The sequence below is a fragment of the Microtus oregoni genome, unplaced genomic scaffold (assembly GCF_018167655.1).
Source record: "Microtus oregoni isolate MIOR12 unplaced genomic scaffold, Mior012 000019F_ref0000042, whole genome shotgun sequence".
In the NCBI taxonomy this organism is placed as follows: domain Eukaryota; kingdom Metazoa; phylum Chordata; class Mammalia; order Rodentia; family Cricetidae; genus Microtus; species Microtus oregoni.
The window spans coordinates 37,541,074-37,566,658 of NW_024543078.1; the positions used below are offsets into that span (position 1 = coordinate 37,541,074).

At 46.5% G+C, this 25,585-nt stretch overlaps 1 protein-coding gene across 6 annotated transcripts in view; it reads left to right on the forward strand.

The window, feature by feature from the left end:
* The window catches only part of LOC121459304 (protein SFI1 homolog), a 65,047-nt gene that overhangs the window by 34,723 nt on the left and 4,739 nt on the right, over nt 1–25,585 (forward strand). For 4 of the 6 annotated variants that reach the window (XR_005975955.1, XR_005975956.1, XM_041668867.1 and 1 more), the window contains exons 9-23: nt 1,763–1,924; nt 4,507–4,577; nt 5,664–5,756; nt 9,311–9,408; nt 11,661–11,727; nt 16,008–16,138; nt 16,832–16,913; nt 17,162–17,340; nt 17,804–17,879; nt 18,339–18,434; nt 18,771–18,847; nt 19,766–19,868; nt 21,814–21,910; nt 24,510–24,697; nt 25,113–25,187. Coding sequence is in view for 4 of the 6 variants with exons in the window: in XM_041668867.1 (XP_041524801.1) it covers nt 1,763–1,924; nt 4,507–4,577; nt 5,664–5,756; nt 9,311–9,408; nt 11,661–11,727; nt 16,008–16,138; nt 16,832–16,913; nt 17,162–17,340; nt 17,804–17,879; nt 18,339–18,434; nt 18,771–18,847; nt 19,766–19,868; nt 21,814–21,910; nt 24,510–24,697; nt 25,113–25,187 (1,595 nt within the window). In the remaining 2 variants the exon portion in view is untranslated. The remainder of the gene's footprint in view (nt 1–1,762; nt 1,925–4,506; nt 4,578–5,663; nt 5,757–9,310; nt 9,409–11,660; nt 11,728–16,007; nt 16,139–16,831; nt 16,914–17,161; nt 17,341–17,803; nt 17,880–18,338; nt 18,435–18,770; nt 18,848–19,765; nt 19,869–21,813; nt 21,911–24,509; nt 24,698–25,112; nt 25,188–25,585) is intronic. The other 2 variants (XM_041668870.1, XM_041668869.1) reach the window with 2 other exon arrangements.

Sequence of the window (25,585 nt, forward strand, 5' to 3'; positions counted from 1 at the left end):
CTCCACATCTTATGGCCTCAGGGAAAGCCTTGGATCAGCCCAGCCCTCAACACATACTTGGATTATTTGAATGTGTCCTCCCTTATGCAAATACATATAATTTGTGTATTGAAATTTTTTATCTTGGTTTTTTGAGACAGGATCTCTCTATGTAGCTCTGACTGTCCTGCAACTTGCTCTGTAGACCAGGCTGGCCTCGAACAGAGATCCACCTACTTCTGCCACCTGAGAACTAAGACCATCACCATCCAGCATGATATTGAAATGTTTTTTTTTTTTTAAATATATTTATTTATTTATTATGTATACAATATTCTGTCTGTGTGTATGTCTGCAGGCCAGAAGAGGGCACCAGACCTCATTCCAGATGGTTGTGAGCCACCATGTGGTTGCCGGGAATTGAACTCAGGACCTTTGGAAGAGTAGGCAATGCTCTTAAACACTGAGCCATCTCTCCAGCCCCCTATTGAAATGTTTTTTAAAACATTTTAAGTTTAAATGAAAAGGAAAGAAAAAAATTAACATATTACAAGTTTGGCATGTGGGATTCTCATTGGTGCCATCATTGTGGTTTGGTTTCCCAAACAGTTTTAGGGTTAATAATCCCTAGTGTTAAGGATTAGATCGACCCAAGGCTTTCCTTCTCGAAAACCAGGAATCTGCTTGGCATAAGACAACTTATGTAAGTCTTCCTGACCACAGCTTTCCTGTCGTCTTTATCTTCTCATCTCCTGGCCTCCTCCCCTTAGGACCCTGTCACTGAGAACAGCTTGCTAGTCCAGGTCACCCTAGGAGCATGATCTGTGATGCTTTTTATAAGCAAGCTTGTTGAGTTTACACAGAAGCGAATCAAACACTGTACCCCTAGGTTAGGTGCTCAGGCTCTTGTCCAAGTGAATCCCATTTACCTCCTAGACTACCAACATTGGCTCATAGAGCATAGTGGAGCTAGCTCAACTCCACAGCTGCCCAAGACTGGAGCACAAAGGCTGTTAGGCTCTTTAGCATGATGGTCTTCAATCACATGCCTCAAACAACAGCCTACTTTGGAGGGCTCAATTTACCAGCTGTCAGCTGATTAGTGTTGGAAGGACGTGTATCTGGCAGCTAGGGTCAGTATGGCTGAAAGCTCAGGAGTCTTTTGCCAACATAATCACTGGAGTGGTATGTTGTTTCCTTGGAGACTGAGCCTATCCAGAACCCTCCAAGTAGAGACAAAAATCAGACAGTGTTTGAAAGTGTTGGTTATCATTCTTACATATCAGCAGCTAACTAGCAGCCTCTGCCCTTGGGGAGAAAATATATTTCTCCTGCTCAGGGATGGTACCGTCCACAATGGATTGGGCCCCCCTATACTAGTGAAAAAAACAACAAAAAATAACCACTGGCGTCACAGACATGCCACAGTCCAGTTTGATGGAGATAGTCAACCGTTCCCTCTTCCCAGATGTGTGAAGTTGGCAACCAGGATTAGCCATCACACTTCCCTAAAACTGCAGCCCTTTTGTCTTGGAAAGAGAATTCTAGAGGTCAAATAACCTTCTAGTGTCTAGACAACTCTTCTGTGTGTGGTGTTTGGGGTTGACCCAAGGAGCCTTACATTTAAAGCACACACTTTCTCTCTGCTACATCGTCAACCTGTAATAAGGATTCTTCATGGGAGTGCTCTTGAATCCCTGCTCTTTGTCAATAGTAGGGTCCAGCCTTCGTGTCGTTTCCCTGCTGTGGGGAGCAGTACTTAAGAATTATTTCTCTATTGCAGAAATGGCTGCACAATTCCATCGTGTCACTGTGCTCCAGTTACATTTCTGTGACTGGCAGTGGGCCTGGGAGTGGAGGCAGAGCTTGTTTGCCCACCAGGCCTTGGTGGAGAAACTGGCCCAGAAGATGGCCCTGCGGAGGGCCTTTGCACACTGGAAGCACTGTATCCTTTGCACTGGCCTGTTCATCATGCTGCTCCCCTCCTCCCCCAGAATGTCCACAGTGTGTGGATCTGGATACCTCAGCTACACATCCTTACATTTGTCCATCCAAGTCTTGATTCATGTTGAACTCCAACTTAAGTTCTTGTATTTGGTGTCTTGGGTAGGTTTCTCTTGCTGTGATAGACTTTATGACCAACAGCTAAGTGGAGAGGAAAGGGTTTGTTTCATCCGACAGCTCACAGTCCATCATGAAGAGAAGTTGGGGTAGGAACTGAAGGAGAGGAACGATGCTCACTGGTTTGCTCTGTAAGACTTGCTCAACATACTTCTTCTTTTCCTGAGACAGGGTTTCGCTGTGTAGCTTTGGAGCCTGTCCTGGAGCTCATATTGTAGACCAGGCTGGCCTCAAACTCACAGAGATCTACCTGCCTCTGCCTTCCAAGTGCTGGGATTAAAGGTGTGTGCCACCCCTACTTGGCCCTCAGCCTGCTTCTTAAACAACCCAGGACCACCTGCCCAGCATTGGCACCACTCACGGGCTGGGCCCTACCACATCAGTCATCAATCAAGAAAATGTCCCATAGACTTGGTACAGGCCAATCTGATAGAGGTATCTTCCCAGATAGAGTCCCTTTCCCCAGTGATTTTGGCTGGCCAAATTTACAGACAAACTAAGCACCTGAGGGAAACGAAAGACTCATAGCACTCCTTGTCCAGTGGGAAAAGAGATATGAAAATGGTCTTGACAGTGATAGAGCTCCTAAGGGCTTGACCCATAACCAAGCCTGTGTACCCAGCACTCAGGAACAGTGAGGCAGAAGGATCTTAAATCTAGACCAGCCTGACTACACATCCAGACTCTATCTCAGACTTTTTTGTTTTGTATTTTAAAGTAAAAAGTACCCAGTGGTAGTGTCTCACATCTTTAATCCCAGCACTCGGGAGGCAGAGGCAGGTGGATCTCTGAGTTCGAGGCTAGCCTGTTCTACAGAGTGAGTTCCAGGTCAGGCTCCAAAGCTGCACGGAGAAACCCTGTCTCTAAAGAAACCAACAAAAATAATAATAAAGTAAAAGATTTCTGGCCTCCCAGGAGGTTCAAGTAAGGAATCACATCTGAACTGAATGTAAGTCCTAGGTGACCATAAATTTTAGCAGAGGCTGGGTGTTTACCCAGGTTTACTGGTGAGGCATGATGGCACACACTTTGAATCTCAGCACTTGGGGCAGAGGCAGGCAGATCTCTGAGTTTGAGGCCAACCTGGTCAACATAATGAGTTCCAGGCCAGCCAAGGCTACATAGTGAGAACCTGTCTCAGAAAAAAAAAAAAAATGTGTGGTGAGTATGGCTCATGGGACAGTCATTGTGGTCTGGGACCTCCCATAGAGCCCTGTGTGCCACACTCAGGGATTTACTCCTTATCCTGGGAAGTTTTCCATAAGAATCATTGCCCTTGAATTTGTGCTTTAGCCAAGATGTTCCTAGAACCAGTGAGATAGCTTGCTACCGAGCCTCATAACCTGAGCTTGCACCTTGGAGCCCACTTGGCAGGAGGAAAGAACAGATGGCTGCAAGTTGTCCTCTGGCCTTCACTGTGGCACATGCATGCACGCAAACACAGATAAATGTAATCTGAAGTTTTGGGATTTTTATTTATTTATTTTTGTCTTGTTTTGTTTGGTTTGGTTTTTTAGACAGGGTTTTTTTTTTTGTTTGTTTGTTTTTTTCTCTCTGTGTAGTTTTGTCTGTCCTGGAACTCACTCTGTAGACCAGGCTGGCCTCGAACTCATAGAGATCCACCTGCCTCTGTCTCCCAAGTGCTAGGATTAAAGGCATGCGCGCCCCCTGCCATACATGATGTTTTTAAAAAGAATATGGGCCTAGATTAGAGGAGAGAGGCTGCCCAGAGAGCCCAGCTTTGTGAGGACTCATGTGAGGGACAAATCAGTTGCTGGGCAGAAGAGAAGCAGGCCGTGAGAGACGTTCAGGAGCAGAGCATATGGGTTGTTTAGCTGAGTATGTGAGGATTACGAGATTAGAAAAGATATGAAAATATCTAACGCTCCCAGCTCAATCATTTTACCGGATCATGATGCCAAACCATCAAGGCTGCTGGCTCGGTGATGATTCCAAATGCTTGTTGAACTTGGTGGCAGGTTACCTCAGACTCTGCCTTTCATTGGATGGGTGTCAAGAGGGTGGAGGCATGACCTGGCTCTTTGTTAGCATTCCTCTGTGCTTCCCTGAATTGCCAGAAGGAGACAGGTGGTTATCAGCCTACCTAGCAGGCCTGTTATGCTAGAGCCATGCCCTTTATGTGTATGAATATTTTGTTCGCATGCATGTATGAGCACCATGTGTGCCTGTTGGATCCCCTGGAACTGGGGTTATGGATGGTTGTGAGCCATTTTGTAGGTGCTGGGAATCGAACCCCGACGCTTTGAGAGTAAAAGCCATCTCTCTTAACCACTGAGCCATCTCTCCCACCCCAAGCCATGCCCTTTAGGTGGCTCACAGGAAGCATTCTTATTGTGTCGGGCCAGGAGCCTTGTGAGACTGGAGGCCTTAACGGAATTTCTGCAGACATGCTGCTGCAGGCAGAAGGGGCTGCCCAGCATGCAGCGGCAGAAGAACACCACCGGCACTACCTCCTGGTAATAAGAGTACCGGGGTCTGGGGCAGCGTGGTGGCATCCACTTAGCACTCCTCCCTTATACTAGCCCCTGTGTGCAGTCAGTTCTGAGTGGCTGTAGTCTGTGTTCACATTTTGAAACTGGGAGTCAGGGATGTGGAGTTGTTAAGGGACCTCCGAGGGGATATGATCCTGGGGCTTTACAGTCAGCCTCTTTTGAGTGGCAGAGACCCAGTGTATAACACAGACAGAAGTCCTGATCCTAAGTCTGAATCAAGGTCTGGAGAGTTGGGTCCTGTCCTGTGGGCTGTCCCCACCTCAGGAACTGGCCTTCAGAGACTTTAGGAGCCTCTGCTGCTCCACAGAACACAATTGGGAAATCCCTGACCCAATCCAGCCTCTTCCCTCTGGTGCTTTGCTTAGGTAGTGACAGAATAGGGAATGTGGACCCAAGGGTTCTAGTGTCTTTTGTTTCTGTGATAAAATATCCCAGTAAAAGCAAGTCAGAGATGACAAGAATTCATTTAAGCACACAGTTGAAGGTACAGTCTGTCAAGGCAGCAGGAACTTGAAACAGCTGGTTAAGTTGCTCAGCTGCCTTTCTCTATGCATGCAGCCCTGGATCCCAGCCAGGAGTGAGGTGGGTCTGCACACTTCTGTGAACCAGTCCCCCAGTAGGTGGGGCCAGAGGCCTGATCCCACCCGGTCCTAGCTGCCATCAAGTTGACAATGGGTATCCTTCATCACAGACTCAGTTTATTCTGACAAGCCACATTTATAGTTATGCAAATGAATATACACATTAACTCTAGGGGGTTCCCAAGTCTGGGACTAACAGCATGGGTGTTATACCCACCCAGTGTTCAACCTTTTTAGAATTCTTTTTCCTGTGGGTCATGGGGAGTCAGTCTCCTGTTCAGAGGTGACTGAACAGAGGGCGTGTTTTTGTGTGAAGCCAGTATTACTGAGAGCTAGGTAGGTTCGCTTCTATTAGGTACAAAGTAGAGAAACTCCAGAGAAACCGCAGAGGCTTCCGATGCTGCTTTCCTTGTTCACACGTCTGCAGACACTGATGCTTCTTTTCAATCCGTGTCATTTCTGTGTGCAGCATTCTTGCTTCAGAGCCTTAAAAGATAATGTGACCCAGGCACGTCTCTGGCGAATAAGAAGGAACCTTGCTCACCAGCTGCGTGATACTACGGTGAGACTTGCCCCCCCAGACAGGGCCTTGCTGTGTGGTTAGCTCAGGCCAGCCTCGAACTCACTGTATAGCTGGTCTTGAGTTCACAGTACTCCGGAGTCCTGTAATTATATGTGTGCACATTGTGCATGGCACTTCATTTACACTTTAGACTCCAAAATAGCAATGCCTATTTTCTTTGTTAATCTGCATCTGCTAATAGAGAAATTTGTTTTAGCCTTTTAGGGCTCTCCACTCACCCCACCTCACTCCAGTCTACTAAGAAAATCAGTACTTGCCAGGTGGTGGTGGCGCATGCCTTTGATCCCCATACTCAGGAGGCAGAGGCAGGTGGACCTCTGAGAGTTCAAGGCCAGCTTGGTCTACAAAGTGAGTTCCAGGACAGACAGCACTGCACAGAGAAACTGTCTCAAAAAAGAAAACAAACAAAAATAATGAAAGGAAGGAAGGAGAGAGAGAGAGAAAGAAAAAAGAAAGAAAAGAAAGAAAGAAAATCAGTACTCGGCCCAGATGATTACGCTTTTCACCCTGTTCAGGGCACCCCAGGTAATATAAACTGCTGAACCCTGTGTGTGTTCACCAAGGGCAATGACTCTCTTTGTTGGTTTTGTCTCTGAGTGTCGATTTCTTCCTTTTTTTTTTTTTAAATAAGCACATAGTAAAACAGAAAGAACTAGTATAATGGTCTATGTACTGCTTAGATTCAATATTCATTAAATATTTGCTTCAAATTTTCTTCCAAACAATTTCAAAGAAAGTTATAAAAACACTTAAATACTTCAGCATGCATCAACCCCAAACAAGCAATTTTTTTTTTACATACCACAGATCTTTATAATTTCTAACAAAATTAACAGCAGTCTTCTACTGCCATCCAGGTCCTTTTCAGATTTCCACAATTGTCCCTCAGATTGTCTTTTCACTTTAGGATTCAGTCAGGGCTCACATGGTACATTTGTTGTTACTCATTTGTCTGTCCGAAGACAGCCTTTCCATATAACCTGGAACTGTCTCCCCTTCCATCTTCCTGCCCCTCCTCCCCCCGCCTCTGCCACGGGAACACATGACTGTGCTTCCATGGTCATGTCTCCTCATTCTCCAAAGCTAGAGCTTCAGGCTGTTGTGAGCCAACTGATGTCGGTGCTAGGAACCAAACTCTGGTCTTTTAAAATATCAGCAAGTACCTTAACTGCTGAGTTGTCTCTCCAGTCCCCGGTTCTTATGTTTTTGAGTTGTAGCAACACACATAAAAGTTGTAATTTTTAAAAAACTGTACATTTATGTCTGTATGTGTATGTATGTATATGTGTGTGTGTGGAGGGGGGCAGGAGGAAGTAAGGGAAGGAGGTGCTCAGAAACTGGCTCTCTGCTTCCATGGTATGGGTTCCTATGTTCATATGTTCCTCAGCTGGGTCAGATTTGCATCACAAGTGTCTTTACCCACTTCAACATCTTGCTGGACCAAAAATATACTATTTTGATAGCAAGTTCTAGACCAGCCAGGACTTCTGACTCTTAAAAACACAACCAAATTTGCATTGTACACATGGACCACCAGTTCCATTGTTCTGTTGGCAGCTACTTTTTTACTTTCTCTCCCTATCAGTTTGATGTTTTGAAGACTTCAAAGAGAATCATTAACTATTTGTTCTTTTGTGACTGGCGTATTTCACTTAGCATAATGTATACCTTTTCCTTGACAATGACCTTGGCTCTTTGAAGACATCAGGCTAGTTGTTTTTATTATATCCTCATTCTCAATATGTCTGTTCTTTTTTGTTTTTGTTGTTGTTGTTTTGATTTTTTTATTTTCAAGACAGGGTTTCTCTGTGTAACAGCCCTGGCTGTCCTGGAACTTGCTCCGTAGGCTAGACTCACAGAGACCTGCCTGCCTCTGTCTGCCAAGTGCTGGGATTAAAAGTGTGTGCTACCATGCCTGGCTTGTTTGTTCCTTTTTTATATCACTTAATTTTCCTGTATCTGTGTAGTTCTTATAAATGAGACAGTAGACCCAGAGGGTTAGACATGGAAGTTAAACACTTTGACAGCAACTTCGTAAGTGCCAATATGTAAGGAGTTTTATTTTTTATTATTTTTTTAAGGATTTATTTATTTATTATGTATACAACATTCTGCCTCCATGTATGCCTGCATCCCAGAAGAGGGCGACAGATCTCATTACAGATGGTTGTGAGCCACCATGTGGTTGCTGGGAATTGAACTCAGGACCTCTGGAAAAGCAGCCAGTGCTCTTATCCTCTGAGCCATCTCTCTGATGGAGGAAGGTCATTGGCTAATAAAGGAACTGCCTTGGCCCATTTTATTGGTTAGATGAAGGCGTAAGTCATAAACAATGCCACACCAGTTTGGAATTATGATTAATAGGGTGGTATTTATTTAAAGGGGAAAAAACTTACAGATCACCGTCAGCCCTCTGCACAACCAGGAAGGGAGTCTAGTCGCCGGCGGAGCAGGAAGTGAAGAGAGAGAGGAGAGGGAAGTGGCTGCTTTTTTAAAGGGAGAGAGACCACGCCCCAATGGGCTGGTATCTCAGCGGCGATAGGCTGGAGGAGTGGGAGGACCTCCCATAACAGTTAGAACATAGGTAGGTGGAGTAAACAGAACAGAATGCTGGGAGGAAGAGGAAGTGAGCTCAGACTCCACAGCTCTCCTCTTGGGAGCAGATGCCTCAGAGAGACGCCATGCTTCCCGCTCCTGGGAAGATGCACGCAATGAAGCTCTGACCCAGGATGGACGTAGGCTAGAATCTTCCCGGTAAGAGCGGTGCTACACAGATGATAAGAAATGGGCTAGTCCAGGTGCAAGAGTTAGCCTACAAGAGGCTAGATAGAAATGGGCCAAGCAGTGTTTAAATGAATACAGTTTGTGTGTTGTTATTTCGGGCATAAGCTAGCCAAGCAGGTGGCCGGGGTGCTGGGAACGCAGCCCCGCCGCTCTTATTACTACATCTCTCCAGCCCAAGAGTTTTAATTTTTAAAATGACTTTGAAAAATGGTATTACAGGGCTTGATAGATGCCTCAGAGTTTAAAAGCACTGGCTGTTTCTCCAGAGGTCCTGAGTTCAATTCCCAGCAACCACATGGTGGCTCATAACCATCTATAATGGAATCTGGTGTCTTCTTCTGGTGTTTGAGCATACTTGCAGGCAGAACACTGCATACATAATAAATAGAGATCCATTTAAAATAAAAAAAAGGTACTGTCTGCTGAGCAGCATAGTACAGTATCTATAATCATAGCGCTTGAGAGATGGAGACAAGGGAATCGTGTTTAAGCCTGGGCTACATAGTGAGATCCTGTTTCCAAAAAAAAAAAAAAAAAAAAATTCTTCTATAACAACCAGACTTGTTTTTATGTGGCTGTCTACTTGAAGAGCCATTTATACTGGCCCAGAGCATGGCTCCCTAGGCCAGCAGTGTGACTGGGCTGCTCCCTGTGGGAGGTCACAGTGTGCTGGGGGGTGGCACTTACACTCAGAGGCCTCCTCTCACTTCTCACTATGATACACTTGTTTTCTTCCTGCCATTCTGCAGCTGCTTCGTAGGTTCTGGAACCTCTGGCAGTGTCAACTTGAGCTGAGGGAAGAGAGAATGCAGCCTTCCTCACTGCATGCAGCCTGGACCCACTACAGGTAGGAGCTCAGCTCAGCCGTGGGCTCACTAGGGACCCCGGGTAATTCTGACAGGGTTTTTCAGGAGGAAGTGACTACTCTGGCATGAGTTAGCTTCTCAACTCAGAAAGGCCTTTTAGCCAGGTGTGGACTAGGCCCCTCGTCTTAGTACTCAGGAGACAGCAGCAGGTGGATCTCTGTGTGTTCAAGACCAGTTTGGTCTACATAGCAGGATTTAGGGCAGTCAGGGATGCACAGCGAGACCTGTGTGTATCTTTGCTTGCATCTTCTCTTGTGCACGTATCATACTTGCATAGGACTGTCACCTAGAACAAAACAGAAAACAAACAAGCAAGCAAACAAAAAATATAAGGGGTTTATCTTGGTGAAGTTCACACTATTAGTAATGGCTCCTGGGTGTGGTTGCTTTTGGCAGGTCACGTGGGAGGTGAGATGATGCAATTTGCATTGGATCTTGTTCACCTCTGAATGTGCCTATTTGATCACTACCACTGCCTCCATTCTTCTGCAGGCCTTTGGTACTTGTCCACTGTGACTAGTGATGTAGCTCAGTGCAAAGTGCTTGCTTAACATAGGGAAGGTGAGTTTGAGCTCCTGCACTGCAGCGAAAGATTTTAATGTCAGGTTAGGATGATATTTGGGGCTAGGTCTTCCTGGAAATAAGGAATATCCTTGATTGTTAAGAGCCAGTCATTCTATTAAATACATCTTTTTATTTTATTATTTTTGTTTTTCTTGTTTTTTTTTTTTTTTTTTTTTTTTTTTTTGAGACAGGGTTTCTCTGTAGCTTTTGGTTCCTGTCCTGGAACTAGCTCTTGTAGACCAGGCTGGCCTCGAACTCACAAAGGTCCGCCTGCCTCTGCCTCCCTAGTGCTGGGATTAAAGGCGTGCGCCGCCACCGCCCAGCTTTATTTTTGTTTTTCAAGACAGGGTTTCCCTATGTAGCCATGGCTATCCTGGAACTCGCTCTGTAGATCAGGCTAGTCTTGAACTCACAGAGATCCACCTGCCTGTGCCTCCTGAGTGCTAGGATTAAAGAAGTGTGCTGCCTCTGCCTAACAAATACATTTATTTTTAAGTAAATATCTATGAAGAAAAATTAAAAATATATAGAAATGGAAATAAAAGTTGCGAGGCTGTCTTCCTCCAGCCCCTTAGCCCAGACTCTTGCTGCAGAGACGTTCATCATGTTAAATAATGTCTCGACCTTCACCTCCAGTGTCATTAGTGTAACTTGCAGCTACTGGTCCAATTTTGTTTTGTTTTTTTTTACTATTTATCTACTTATTGTTTTAGGGATCCAGCCCAGCACTTTTCACATGCTAAGCATGCGTTTTACCACAAAACTGTATCCCCAGCTTCAGAGCATATCTTTAATGAGTCAATAAGAATCCTAATATTTGGGACTGGAGAGATTGCTCAGTACTGGAGAGCACTGGCTGCCTTTCCAGAGGACCCAGATCAGTTCCCAGAATGCACATGGTGGCCACAGCCATCTGTAACTCTAGTTCCAGGGGACCCAGTGCTCTGTATGGGCACCAGACACATGTGGTGCACATACATACATGCAGGGAAACACTTACACACATAAGATTTATCTCTCTCTCTTTTTTTTCTGCGCTGGGATTGAACCTAGTTCCTCACACGTGCTAAGCAAGGTCTCCACCACTGAGATACATCTGTGTCCTGTGGTTTTAAAAGCACCCATAAAATTTAAAAAAACAAAAAAAAAAGCCTGACTCAGAGTTGTCAAGGTGCCATTATTCTAAGTCCTGGCATACAAGGCCAAGCATGTATCATCGCACTCAGTATCTCTGTGTGCTGAGAGTCCTAATAAACCCTCAAGGGTGCTGTAACAGGAGGTGTCCTCTCTTAAGTCCCAGACGCACTGTGCTTGGTGGTTTAATTAGGTTCCCAGTGAGCTGCCAGGGGTTAGAGTGTGGTTCAGCAGTGGGTACTTGCTTGGCATAGGTGAAGCCCTGCAAAAAATCAACGAAACAGACCTCAAGAAAATGCTGGAAGTTTAAAACCAGCCAAAGCCCAAGGTCAGGAGATGATGACTTCATGTTAGTAAGTTCTTCATTTTCCTCTCTCCGAGGATGTAACCAGTAAGCAGTAAGCCCTGGGGTGCCCTGAACCCTCAGGAAGTAACTGTACCTAGAAGCAGCTGCCTTATAAACAGTACACTCTTACAGCTCAACACCTGACAGTGCCAATACACAGTTCTCTGGTTTTCTTGTGTTTTCTTCCAGGATGACAGTCCTACGCAAGTGTGTCAGGGTGTGGTTACGATATGTGCACCAGAGAAGATGCCAGCAGGTACAAAGCACACCAAAGCAGGCAGTTCAGCACCTACTAGTGGGATTTTCTGAGTTTGGGAAGATGGTTGGGAAAGGCTATGCCAGGAGACCTGGTTCTGTTTTTGGGGTTACTGTATTTGGAGGGAACTGTAAAACCATGGAGTTGTTTCCTCCAGCCCAAGTCCCATTCCTTCATTGCTGGAAGACATAGACGCTGTTGGGGGTAAGGAGTGGCTCCTCCCAGGCTTTTAGATCTTCACTCACTTCCCTTTGTTTTCTGTACCCACCTGTCCCATTCCCCTAATGCTGGTATTATGGAGTGTGCCACCCTGCCTGCTCCCCACGGAAGAGATGCCTACTGCATACCAGCTTTGCCTTAGACTGTGCCTTTATTAAGGGTATAATAGAATTCTTGCTCCCTCAGCCATAAGCTAGGGTAGCAGGGAAGTGTGACTTGCAGGTCATTTCGGACAGTTGGGCACAGGTTTCTGGAATGCTAAATGAAGACTTTGTAAAACATGTGTGTGTAGTTGGGCAGTGATGGCGCACACCTTTAATCCCAGCTCTTCAGAGGCAGAGGCAGGCGGATCTCTGTGAGTTCGAGGCTAGCTTGGTCTACAAAGTGAGTTCCAGGACAGCCAGGGCTGTTACACAGAAACCCTGTCGTGAAAAACCAAAAATAAATAAATAGTAACTAAAAAGTGTGTGTGTGATATATGCAGGTGAAGGTGTCAGATCCCTTAGAGCTGGACTAGTGCTGTTTTGTTTTTTGAGACAGGGTTTCTCTGAAGCTTTGGAGCCTGTCCTGGAACTAGCTCTTGTAGACCAGGCTGGCCTCGAACTCACAGAGATCCGCCTGCCTCTGTCTCCCAAGTGTTGGGATTAAAGGTGTGCACCACCACCGCCCAGCAACAAGCTGGTTTTGAGTTGCTTGATGAGAGTGCCAAAGAGCAGAAATTGCTCTTGACAACTGAGTCATCTCTTTAGCCCCCAAATGGAAGATATTGACATCAGAGTGACACTTAGTAGGGATGTTGGTGCATTTGATGATGATCTGTCCTTGGCAGTGGGTAAGAGGATGACACAAGCTACACTCCCTTGGTTGTTTTTTTTTTTTTTTTTTTTTTTTTTTTTTTTTTTTTTTTGGTTTTTCGAGACAGGGTTTCTCTGTGGCTTTGGAGCCTGTCCTGGAACTAGCTCTGTAGACCAGGCTGGTCTCGAACTCACAGAGATCCGCCTGCCTCTGCCTCCCGAGTGCTGGGATTAAAGGCGTGCGCCACCACCGCCCGGCTCCCTTGGTTGTTTTGACACTGTCCTCCTTCCCCTGTCAACATCATCTGCTGCTACCATCAGACTGGCACATTTGTGGATAGAATGGGAATGGGAGCTAAGGGCACAGATGCTTCTTAGCTCCTGTCTTGTCTCCATTGCTGCCTTCTGTCATTTCTGACTGTGTGCTTCTGCTCCTTGCTGTACCTGTAGTTCTCTGTAGCTCACGACTCTGTCAGCTTAGGTGCGCTCTCGAACCCTTGCTTGTCACTCTGCATTAACATAGCTCTATGCTAACTTTTCTTTTCAGTTAACCTGTAGCCACTGCTTCTTTTGTTGTTGTTTTTTTCTGAGACAGGGTCTCTTTGTGTAGCCCTGGCTGTCCTGGAACTCACTCTGTAGACCAGGATGGCCTTGAAATCACAGAGATCCACCTGCCTCTGCTTCCTGAGTGCTGGGCTTGAAGGTGTGCACAATCACACCTGACTAGCCTTAGCTTCTTTTTTTTTTAATTGATATTTATTGAGCTCTACATTTTTCTGCTCCCCTCCCTGCCTCTCCCTTTCTTTCTTCAATCTTCCCCCAAAGTCCCCATGCTCCCAATTTACTCAGGAGATCTTGTCTTTCTCTACTTTCTACTTTCCATGTCGATTAGATCTATGTAAGTCTCTCTTAGTGTCCGCATTGTTGTCTAAATTCTCTGGGATTGTGGTTTGTAGGCTGACTTTCTTTGCTTTATGTTTAAAAACCACCTATGAGTGAGTACATGTAATAATTGTCTTTCTGGGTCTGGGTTACCTCACTCAAAAGGATATTTTCTAGCTCCATCCATTTTCCTGCAAAATTCAAGATGTTGTTATTTTTTTCTGCTGTGTAGTACTCCATTGTTTAAATGTACCACATTTTCCTTATTCATTCTTCAGTCGAGGGGTATTTAGGTTGTTTCCAGGTTCTGGCTATGACAAAGAAAGCTGCTATGAACATAGTTGAGCATGTGTCCTTGTGGCAAAACTGAGCATCCTTTGGATATATACCCAAAAGTGGTATTTATTACTGGGTCTTGAGGAAGATTGTTTCCTAATTTTCTGAGAAATCACCACACTGACATCCAAAGGGGTTGTACGAGCTTGCATTCCCACCAGCAGTGCAGAAGTGTTCCCTTTTCCCCACAACCTCTCCAGCATACGTTGTCATCAGTGTTTTTGATTTTGGCCATTCTTACATGGAATCTCAGAATTGTTTTGATTTTCATTTCTCTGATGACTAAGGATGTTGAACATTTCCTTAAGTGTCTTTCAGCCATTTTAGATTCCTCTGTTGAGAGTTCCCTGTTTAGGTCTGTACTCCATTCTTTTTTATTGGATTATGTAATCTTTTGGTGTCCAATTTCTTGAGTCTTTTGTATATTTTGGAGATCAGACCTCTGATGTGTGGTTAGTGAAGATCTTTTCCCATTCTGTAGGCTGTCGTTTTGTCTTGTTGACCGTGTCCTTTGCTTTACAGAAGCTTTTCAGTTTCAGGAGGTCCCATTTATTAATTGTTTCTCTCAGTGTCTATGCTGCTAGTGTTATATTTAGGAAGTGGTTCCCTGTGCCAATGCGTTCAAGTGTATTTCCCACTTTCTCCTGTTTAAGGTTCAGTGTGGCTGACTTTATGTTGAGGTCTTTGATCCATTTGGACTTGAGTTTTGTGTATGGTGATAGATATGGATCTATTTTCATTCTTCTACATGTGGATATCCAGTTATGCCAGCACCACTTGTTAAATATGCTTTGATAAATAAATTTGATATTTTTTGCTTCTTTACCAAAGATCAGGTGTTAGAAGATGTGTGGATTGATATTCAAGTCTTCTATTCGGTTCCATTGGTCCTCCTGTCTGTTCTTATGCCAGTACCAGGCTGTTTTCAGTACTATAGCTCTTATTTATTTATTTATTTATTTATTTATTGTTTTTTGAGACAGGGTTTCTCTGTGGTTTGGAGCCTGTCCTGGAGTACTATAGCTCTTTTGTAGAGTTTGAAGTCAGGGATTGTAATGCCTCCAGAAGTTCTTTTATTGTACAGGATTGTTTTGGCTATCCTGAATTTTTTGCTTTTCCGTATGAAGTTGAGTACCGTTCTTTCAAGGTCTTTGAAGAATTTTTCTGGGATTTTGCTGGGCATTGCGTTGAATCTGTAGATTGTTTTTGGTAAGATTGCCATTTTTACTTGTTAATTCTGCCTACGCAAGCATGGGATATCTTTCCACTTTCTGGTGTCTTTTTCAATTTCTTTCTTCAAAGATTTAAAGTTCTTATCATACAAGTCTTCCACTTGTTTGGTTAGAGTTACTCTGAGATATTTTATGCTATTTGTGGCTATTGTGAAGGGTGTTGATTCTCTGATTTCTTCCCCAGCCCTTTTATCGTCTATGTACAGGAGGGCTACTGATTTTTTTTTTTTTGAGTTAATCGTGTATCCTGCTACATTGCTGAAAGTGTTTATGAGTTGTAGAAGTTCCTTGGTAGAATTTTTAGCCTTAACTTCTTAAGGGTATAGCCTGCCTGTCTTAGCCCAGCACAGTGCTCACCAGATGAGTGTTGATTCCTTTGCATGGATGAGCTGTCTTTGACCACATCAGAATGCTTCTGGGGCTTATCTGGAAGCTGGGTGTGGTGACACACACCTGTAATGCTATCACCCAAGGGGTAGAGAATTGCTGCCAAGTTTAAGGGCCTTTGGATTAGTGAGGTTCAGATCAACTCAAGCCTATCTCTCTATGTAGTCTTGGCTGTCCTGGAACTCACTATGTAGATCAGGATGGCCTCAAACTCAAAGAGATCTACCTGTCTCTTTGTCCTGAGTGCTGGAATTAAAGGGGTGCGCCACCACACCCAGCTCATGGTACATTTTTCACCTAGCTAATTGGCAAAGATCAAACATGACATTTCTTACTTGTATGAGAAGCAAATCTTATCTCAGAAGAGTGTGACTCTGAACATTCATTTGAGAAAAGTAAATCACAAAGACCATTTGTCATTTTGTTTTAGCTACTGCGGGCCAGAGCAGATGGCCATTTCCAGCAAAGAGCACTGCCTGCCGCCTTCCATATGTGGTACAGACTTTGGCGATGGCGCCAGCGCAGTCGAGTCCTGCACACAAGAGCAGTGCGTTTTCACAGGTATGCTACGTAGTTAGTTTCTGTCTGGGACAGAGAATTCCAATTCAACTCTGCAAACTATAATGCCTTGGCTTCGCTTCACCGGTTTCCCAACCCCCAGTCCCTGGTTCCTCTGGCTTTCAGTAATGAGACCCTTTTGAACTTAAGTAGCAGGAAAATCAGTCAGGCTTACCCTCTTTATTACGAAGCAGCTTGTGTCTGCCTCTGCGCTTGTCTCATGCGCACTGAGTTTGCTGTTAGTGCTGTGATGAGAACTTTGATGGAGCCTCACAATGTGTAATTTCCCTAAAGTATTGCGCTCCTATTCTGTAAGATATGGTCTTTTGGAGAGTCTAAGAACAGTGGTTCTCAAACCTGTGGGTTGTGACCCACTGGAGGGGTCAAATATGACCCTTTCACAGAGGTCACCCAAGACCATCAGAAAACACAGAGATATACATTACAATTCATAACAGTAGCAAAATTACAGTTATGAAGTAGCAACAAAAATAACTATAGTTGGGGTCATACAACATGAGGAACTGTGTTAAAGGGTGGCAGCATTGGGAAAGGCTGAGAGCCACTGTCTTAGACCCATAGTCATGCACAGAATTATAAAGGTCAAGGAGCCAAACCAGCCTCGATTAGATCTGTTTGTCTTTCTTTTGTAAGTGCTTTACTTTTAGTCCGTTTTTCTCATTTTCGTGTGTTTAGGGAAACATTAGAGAAGCAAGTATTTGCTATCTGGCAGCAGAAGATGTCTCAACATCGAGAAAACCGCTTGGCCGAGAGAATGGTGTGTAGCTCTCTCTTTGGGTTCTTGAGGGCAGGATCCATTTAAGCACTTGTCCTGGGCTGCTCTTCAGGAAGCTGCACAAACTCCAGCCTACCCTGCCAGGCTCCTGCCTGGTGCTCCTGAGCCTGGGATTATCTGGACATTCACAGGCAGCCTAGGGAAGCCGTTCTTTACTGGTCACAGATTCTCCCTTAGCCTCTGATCTGCTCTCCTCCTGGACTGGACTGTTTCCTCCTATCCTGTCTCAGGCTATACTGCAGGCAGAGCAGCAGGTTTTGCGGAGGTCCTGGTTCATGTGGCACCAGCAGGCAGCAGCATGTCACCAAGAGCGGGAGCGGCAAACCATGGCCTGTGCTCACCACCACAGCAGGCTGCTCAGGAAGGCTTTCTGCGTCTGGAGAGAGAGTGCCCAAGGATTGAGAACAGAGTGAGCAGCATTCTACTACAGAGCCCTCCCACCTTGGGCCAGCTTTGGCAGCGACTTCAAGTGTCCACCCATAGTCATGTGTCCCAGAAATTCAGCCTGAAACAGGGACAGCACCTTGGGCTCCATCCGTGTGCTCTCATGCTCAGAGTCCATGGAGAGTGACTGCGGTCAGTCACGGCACATAGAGCAATGAGCCCATCAGGTGGCTGACATCTGACTGGCGGGCAGGTTGTGGCAATTTTTACAAGACCACAAGACTACAGTGGGGAATGTTTACAGCCTATGTGTCTAAGGCAGAGCTGTCTGGCCTTGAAGCCATGAGGTTGCTTGCAAAATTTTGAATTGCTGTGCCCTTTCCTAGAAAGGCCCAGGTCATTAGACAGCTCTCACTCCCAGGTCTGCAGAGGGAGTCCTGAGGCCCCTGTGCTCTAGACCCTGCTGAGCTTCTTCTGTTTCCCCATAGGAGGATGGGCAGGACACTGGCTGCACGCTTCCACTCAGCAAGGCTCCTGCGTTGGTCCTGGAGCATGTGGAGCAAGGTACGGTTTCAGCAGGGGCACAGCCTGAGTGTGGCTTTTGGACAGGTGGAGCTGTTTGTCTGCATGACTCAGAGCAAGCAGATAGGCTCCTCCACAGTTCCTCTGGTCAAAGGCACATTGGGCAGTGCAAGCTCACTTTGTGAGGGATTGACTCAAGGTTTCTTGTCCTTAATGTGTCCGGCTGCTCTTATCTGAACTTACTGTAAAGATCTTGGCCTGGCATTCACATAAACTCTGCTAAGGGTGTAACATTGAAGCCAGCCCCTGTCCAGCATTTCCTGTTGGACACTTGCTCGTTTGATACCCACCAACCCCTAGGGAGATGGATGGATGGATGAGACTGAGGCTCAGTTAGTATATCCCCCTTACGTGAGCTCTCAGAATGTAACATAGAAACAGTGCTGCAGTGAACCTCCCCCAGCCCCAGGGCCCACAGTACCCACTCTTTCCTGTGCACAGTGCCTGGCTCTGAGGACAGAAGAGCAGCGAAAGCTGAGGCGGGCGGCTCTTCACAGTCAGCACACCCTGCTTCACAGGACTCTGCAGAAGTGGCTGGTAGGAGCCAGCACTTTTTTCCAGGTCTCCCTGCTTGGGGGTGGGAGTTTTCGGTAGTGTTCTTTGTTCATGTCCCTCCTGTCATCTGGCAAGGCTCAAACAGAACAGTACCCAAAAAGTGCTGCCTGGGTTATCAGCCTTCCTGGAAAGCTGGTTTCTATATGAGTCTAGCTCAGAGTTGGACCTTGTGGAACATTACAGTGGGAGGGGGTACTGGCCTTGGGATGGGGGCTTTCAACCTCTCCCTACTGTTTGAGAGCTCTGGGCAACGTACTTCTTGTACGAGGAGAAGTATGGCTGAAGGGTGGCCTCCAGTGACCTCCTCATCTCCCACAGACTTACCAGGACAGGGTGAGGAATGTGCTACAGGAGGTGGCAGCCAGGGAGAGGTGGCACAACAGGCAGCTGCTGAGGTGAGTCCCCAGTGCTGAGTCAGGTAGGGATGGGGGCAGTTCTGCCTCAGGCCATGCAGACAACTGCCTAGTCTGCTCAAGTGGGAGCTCTGGCTTTCTTGCTGCAAGTTCTGCATTTTCTGGCTCACCTCAGCATATCCTGGTCTCCCATGTGCAGGGTAACCTTGGAAGACAGCTGAGACACTAAGACACCTCACCCGAGACCCACATGGACCCCACTTGTCCTGTTGCTCTGAGCATTCTTTTGTCCCTGCCTCACACCTAATATCTTGTGCCCACTCCTGTGTGGAGTAAGCAGTCCTCTGTCAGCTCCCAGACAGTCCCTTCCAGCTGCCCCTCTAGAGTTACTCCGTGAGGACCATCTCTACCTCTCACCACTGGAGGGTCCTATAACCCAAGCTCTGAACTCACTCTTTTCCAGGTGGACAACCCGTTCCCTTTCCCTCTACATTTGCTCCGCACATGCTGTTCTAGCTGAGTGTAGGCTTGGACCTTGTGGACTTTAACACTGCCACTCCTGTGCAGTCCCACAAAGCTCCATGTAGTCCCTCAGAGAGACCAGAATGAGAAAGCAGGCCTCTGGCAAGTAGGCACTAGGGTTCATATGCCTCTTATCTCGATGTGAATCACCTGAATTGTTGCCATTTGGTTACAGCTGTGTTGTCTTTATCTCGAGAACTCCTGAAGACTCAGTGATGGCTTGGTGTACTGCTGGTGCCTAGTCCCGCCTAGTACCTAGCACAGAGCAGACACTGAGCATCTGTTGTTGGGTGCAGACAAGAGCATGAGCCTGAGGGACAATGGAACAGGTGCTTTCAGGCAGAGTCCTTACCCAGGAGAGGAGTAAGGGTGATTCACAGAAGTCTCCCAGACCTCCAAACTGGGGTCACTCTTCTCACCTGGCCCATGTCTTTGTAGGTGGGCATTACATCGTTGGAGGGAAAACACCATGGCCCGTTTGGATATGGCCAAAAAAACCTCCCAAGCAAGAGCCCAGTACAACAGGACCCTGTGCTCCAAGGTGAGGTACTAACTGGTCACCAGGAAGCTTGGGAGTCTCATTCAAGCAGCATGTGGTGTTGTGGGAGCTGCGGGTTGCATTCCTGCTGCCCCAGCTCCTGGTCGCCTGGCTAGCTTATGCCCTGAAATAACAACAGACAAATTGTATTCTTTTAAACACTGCTTGGCCCATTAACTCTAGCCCTTACAGGCTAATTCTCATATCCCGATCAACCCATCTCTAATAATCTGTGTAGCATCAGTCTTACCAGGAAGATTCTAGCCTACGTCCATCCTGGGTTGGAGCTTCATCGATCGCGTCTGCTGGGGAGAGGGGAGCATGGCCTCTGAGCTCACTTCCTCTTCCTCCCAGCATTCTGTTCTGTTTACTCCTCCCACCTATGTTTTAACCTATGAGGCCAAGCAGTTTCTTTATTACTTAACCAATGACCTTCCTCCATCAATGTGGTGTTGGTACTTAATAAGGAACTCAGAGTGATATGCATGTCTGTAGGTACTGTATGTTTGTTTTTACTGAATTCGGAATCACTGTTCTTTAAAATAAAAATAACATCATATAGAAACCAAACTAGTTCTTGCCAGAGCCAGCACTTACCACGCCTGCACAACATTAAACGTTGATAAAGCCTCGAGGCCACTGAGATTCGGTGTCCTTGTTGGAAGAGTACCAGATCTTACTGACTGGCCCTGGAGGCTTGCTAGAAAGCATGGAGCATCCCAAGAAGTTCCTGGTCACCCATAGTTTGAAATGACTCAGACCACCTTGCTGCCTTGGCTGGGGTGATTGATGTATGGGAATACCCTGTTGGCTCCATGCTATGGATGAGCATGGTGTTGGGACATAATACAAAGAAGTGGTTCAGACAGAAACAGTAGCAGAGGCAGGCCATGGGTCATGACTGTTCAGAAGAAAGCAGATTGCTGGAAGCTCTTGAGTGGCTTAGGTCTACCTGCTGGTGGCCATGTAGTTCCCTGAGGAGGCAGCAGCTGCATTTGGTGAAGGCTGGCCTCAGAAATGCTCAAGACAGCCTGCTTGGCCCCTACCTTGGGAAGAGATGATCAGATCTAGTTGGGTTTAATGGTCCAAAGAGAGAGGCCACTCAGCTGGGAGTGGGGTATTATGACTATGAAGCTTCATCTGGCTTCCTGACTTTTTAAAATGTGTTTAGTGGTGCTGGAGAGATGGCTCAGTGGTTAAAAATACATGCTGTTCAAATCTCAGAGTACAACCTGAGTTCAAATCCCAAGCTCCCAAATAAAGTTGAGTATGGCTGTGTGTGTCTGTAGCCCCTGTCCTAGAGCTGGAGTAAACATAAGAGGTCCTGAGAGCTCCTTGTACAGACAGCCCCAGAGAGCGTCTGATGGGAACAAGATGGAGAATGTGAGGAACACACTGGATTCGTGGGTCTTCTACACCCACACAGATGCTCATATGCATACAACACCCTTCCACACACAGAGTTCTGTGTTTTCTTTTGAGATAGGGTCTCACTATGTAGCCTTGGCTGGCCTAGTATTCACTGTGTAGACCAGGCAGGTCTCAAAAACACAGAGATCCACTTGTCTTTGCTTTCCAAATGCTGGGGTTAAAGGTATGCACCAGCACACACCACCCCACAAAGGGTTTTGTTACTGGATTTCCTGTGTAAGAAAGAATTAATATAATGCATAGCAAATAACAATAGGATTATAATCTATGTAACAACTTCACTTGTGGCACAGTACAAAGTTTAAATCCTGACAGGAAAATGTCAGGCTTCCTGGGAGAGACCTGAAGTCCCAACCCAGACCTGTGTGGGTGGCTGGCAGTGAGAGCCCAATGTTAACTCCTCAGTCGTACCTCATGAAGACCCCCCCCCCACACACACACACACACTAGTCAGTCACAGTGTGTCCTTGACCTTAGAACGTGAACTGATCACCTCTCTTTCCCTGCCTGTCCGTAGGTTCTGGTGCAGTGGCAGGAGGTTACATCAATGCAGATATATTACCGAGAAAAGGAGGCAACTGCCCTCAGGGAGGCCCGGAAAGCACTGGCCAGGGGTAAGAGAGAGCTGTGGGAACAAACACTGCCAGAAAGAGTATGAACACAGGACTTCCCAAGGTTCCATGTGCTCTGCCTGTGTATGTTGGTTCCCTGACACTCCCATGGCTAGGAGACTTCAAAAGAAAACCTGATATTCCAGTGTTGGAGGCCAGAGGCTCTAGGGGAGAATCCCTCCTGGGTTCTTCTACCTTCTGGTTGTTGCCCTTCTTGGTCCTCCATATATGATATATATATTATATATCATATACATTTACTAAGTGAGCTTTAAGATGATAAATAGTATCCAACTGGGTGGTGGTGAAACACAACTTTAATCCCAGGACTTGGGAGGCAGAGACAGGCGGATCTCCATGAGTTCGAGGCTAGCTTGGTCTACAAAGTGAGTTCCAGGACAGGCTCCAAAGCTGCAGAGAAACCCTGTCTTAGAAGAAAAAAAGAAAAAGATAATACTATTATCTAAGTCATTCCTGAAATGATGAGAATCCAGTACTCATCCTTGAGGCTAGGCCTGAATAGCCAGAGTCAGCCCAGAATAGCTGTGTCTTACTGGGGTGGGGCAGAAAACAAGGTGGTTATGCATCCTACAAGGTGGTGTGCCTCAGTAGGTACATCTGGTGTTGGGAGCCCAGCAAGTTCCTTGAGAACTGCTTATCCCTAGTCCATGAAAAGGTGAAAATGCTGATTTTGCTCTGAGTGAAGAACCTAGAAGCAGCAGCAGCAGGGCCATCTCTGCAAGACTTGCCCTAAAAGGGGGTCCTGGGAACAGGGACTTAGGAGGCTGAGCACAAAGTACCATCTGTGGGAGGGGATGCAGTAACATTTGGGATTCAGTGTCTTGTTTTGGAGAAGGGTTTCTCTGTAGTCCTGGCTGTCCTGGAACTCACTATGTAGACTAGGATGGTCTTGAACTCAAAGAGGTCCACTTGCCTCTGCCACTGGAGCGCTGGGGCTAAAGACATGTGCTCATTGTCTTGTCTTGTCTTAAGACCTCAGAATCTCTGCCACACTTTGTTAGAGCTCAAGGGAAGACATCCTAAGACCCAGGTATAGGATTTTACGGCATACAGGCTCATAGTCCCAGCACGTGGAAGGCAGGAAGGAGGAATGCTGGACAAGGAGTTTGAGGCCAGCCTGAATCACATCACATAATTAGAACCCTTACTCCCCCCATTTCTTTCTTTCTTTTTTTTTTTTTTTGATTTTTGAGACAGGGTTTCTCCGTAGCTTTTGGAGCCTGTCCTGGAACTAGCTCTTGTAGACCAGGCTGGTCTCGAACTCAGAGAGATCCGCCTGCCTCTGCCTCCTGAGTGCTGGGATTAAAGGCGTGCGCCACCACCGCCCGGCTCATTTCTTTTCTTTTTAAGATTGTAATTATATAATTTCTCCCTTCCCTTTCTTTCCTCCCTCCAAAACACTGCTCTCTTTCAAATCCTGCCCTCTTTTTCCATTGTTAGCGCATGCATGCACACATGCACGTGTGTACAAACATAAGCACTCGCTAAATATAACCTGCTCAGTCTGTAGAATGCTTGTTTCCAGGGCTGACCACTTGGTATTGGATAACAAATTGGTGTGCTCTTCCCTGGGGAGGACTTTCTCCCACTGTCAGTGTTTCTTAGTTTTCTGTTGTTCTTTGTATAGGGTTGAAGCTTCATAGCTTTTCCCATTCACGTTGGCGTATCTATTGGTGTCCTTTGTTCAGCTCACATTTGGGCAGTCATGTTGGTAGCTTCTGATAGGACTAGGAGACAGGCACACAGCAAACTCCCTCATCAGTTTGTTCTTAGAGTCTTTTCTCCCCCTCTTCCAAAATGTTCTGGGGCCTTAGTTACGGGAATGTGTTCCATCTGTTGCGAGAAGTTTCCTTGATGGGGGTGAAATCCTTTACTTTTTAAGGTAAAAAAAAAATTACAGACCAAAAGTCACCACACTGCCTAGTCTGACTTCAGAGGACAGAGGGGTCCCCGCTGCTTCAGTATGTTTCTTCATCTATAAAATAGGGCTGTAGTACCCCCTTGTTGAAGTTGTTACTTAGGGATGGTATAGTTGTAGCTAGGGAGATGGTACATTTAAAGCTGTATCCAGGACATGGTAAAATGACTGGTCTCCAGCTCATGGCTGCTGTCTTCTCTGACTGTGAATGGGTCCAGAAGCACCTCCTGAATCAACAAGGTCTACACAGTGGGCCCAGAGAGTCAACACAGCCAGATCATTTTATCACTGTCCTGGCTCACTTGACTTCCTGCTTCATAAGAGGAAGCTGTACCGTCTCCAGGCTTCGGCTCTGTGAGGAAGTTTTCTTTAGGGACAGTGGGTCTGCTCCTTCCACATGCCTGTCAGCCCTTGGCGTGGCTCTGTGTGGCCTGGCACCCCTTTGGTGACTGTGCACAGGTATGCAACTCTGCGACAGTGCTTGGGGATGCGGCAGCAAAACGTCCCATAGTGCAAAGATGACCTGACCTGGCCTTACACAGTGGCCATGGAGCCTGTGGTGTTTTTTTTCTCACAGAAGGCTGGATGTCACCTCACATAACCTCTCCAACTGTCTAGTCCTTCCCTGCTACAAAGTCACTTAGCAATGAAAATTCTCTACAGTTGTCAGCTACTTTAAGTCTGCTTCAGGTCGGCTCCGTGACTGGTTTCAGCGCTGGCAGTTGTGCAGCCAGAGGGAGGCCCAGCAGAGATTCCAGCTGGAAAGGGCAGCTCAGCATCACCGCCAGCAGCTGCTGAAGGGAGGGATGGCTCGATGGAAGGCGTACCATCTGCAGTGTGTCATGAAAAAGGTGGGGCAGGTGGTAGTACTTTCCAAGCTCTGTCTGAGTCAGAGTGTCTTTCGGAGGGGTCTCCAGACAAAACTCTAGGCAGCTAGTATGCATGCTGGTGCCCTGGGATTCTGTGGGAACAAGTCTGCGAGAGCCATTCTGAGCAATTACTGAAGGCAGGAGTGGCCATCCTTAGATCAAGTGTGCGTCAGGAGAAGCTGGCTTAGAAGAGAAATCTGCTTTCTTCTGACCTGTAGCTTTTCAGATCTGGGGAAACATTAGGACCTCCTCACCTACGTTAGGAACCTTTGGATCTGGAACAGCTCTTGGCAGGAGGATGTCCACTTGGGTGGAGCCTCATCATGCAGCTGCCCCAGTGGCTGGGCTAGACCAGAGTAAAATGGAGTCTGACTCCCTGTGTGTTTACTCTCCCCAGCTCCTTCAGAGGCGAGCTGCCCAACTCCTGGTCCAGAGACTCTGTCAGGCCTGCTTCTGCCAGTGGAGGAAGCAGGTAGGAGGAACCTGATGCAGGCTTCTTTCCTGCAGCCATCTCAGCCCCACTCAGATGAGTCTTTAATACTGTCTTTGTCCCAGGGCTCCATCCTTGTGCCCCCCCACCCCCCACTATCAGCTTCATTCACACACCATTTATAGACAGTCAGTCTCTTCAATCCAGGTTTCTCTTAGTGGTGTCATCTTAAACACATTAGAATAATATCCAAAAATTAATGTGAAATGAATTTCAGTCTTTGTTGTGGTCTTGATTTTAAAAAAAATGTGCGGGGCAGTGGTGGCACATGCCTTTAATCCCATAACTGGGGAGGCAGAGGCAGGTGGATCTCTGAGTTCAAGGCCAGCCTGGTCTACAGAGGTGAGTTCCAGGACAGCCAGAGCTGTTACACAGAGAAA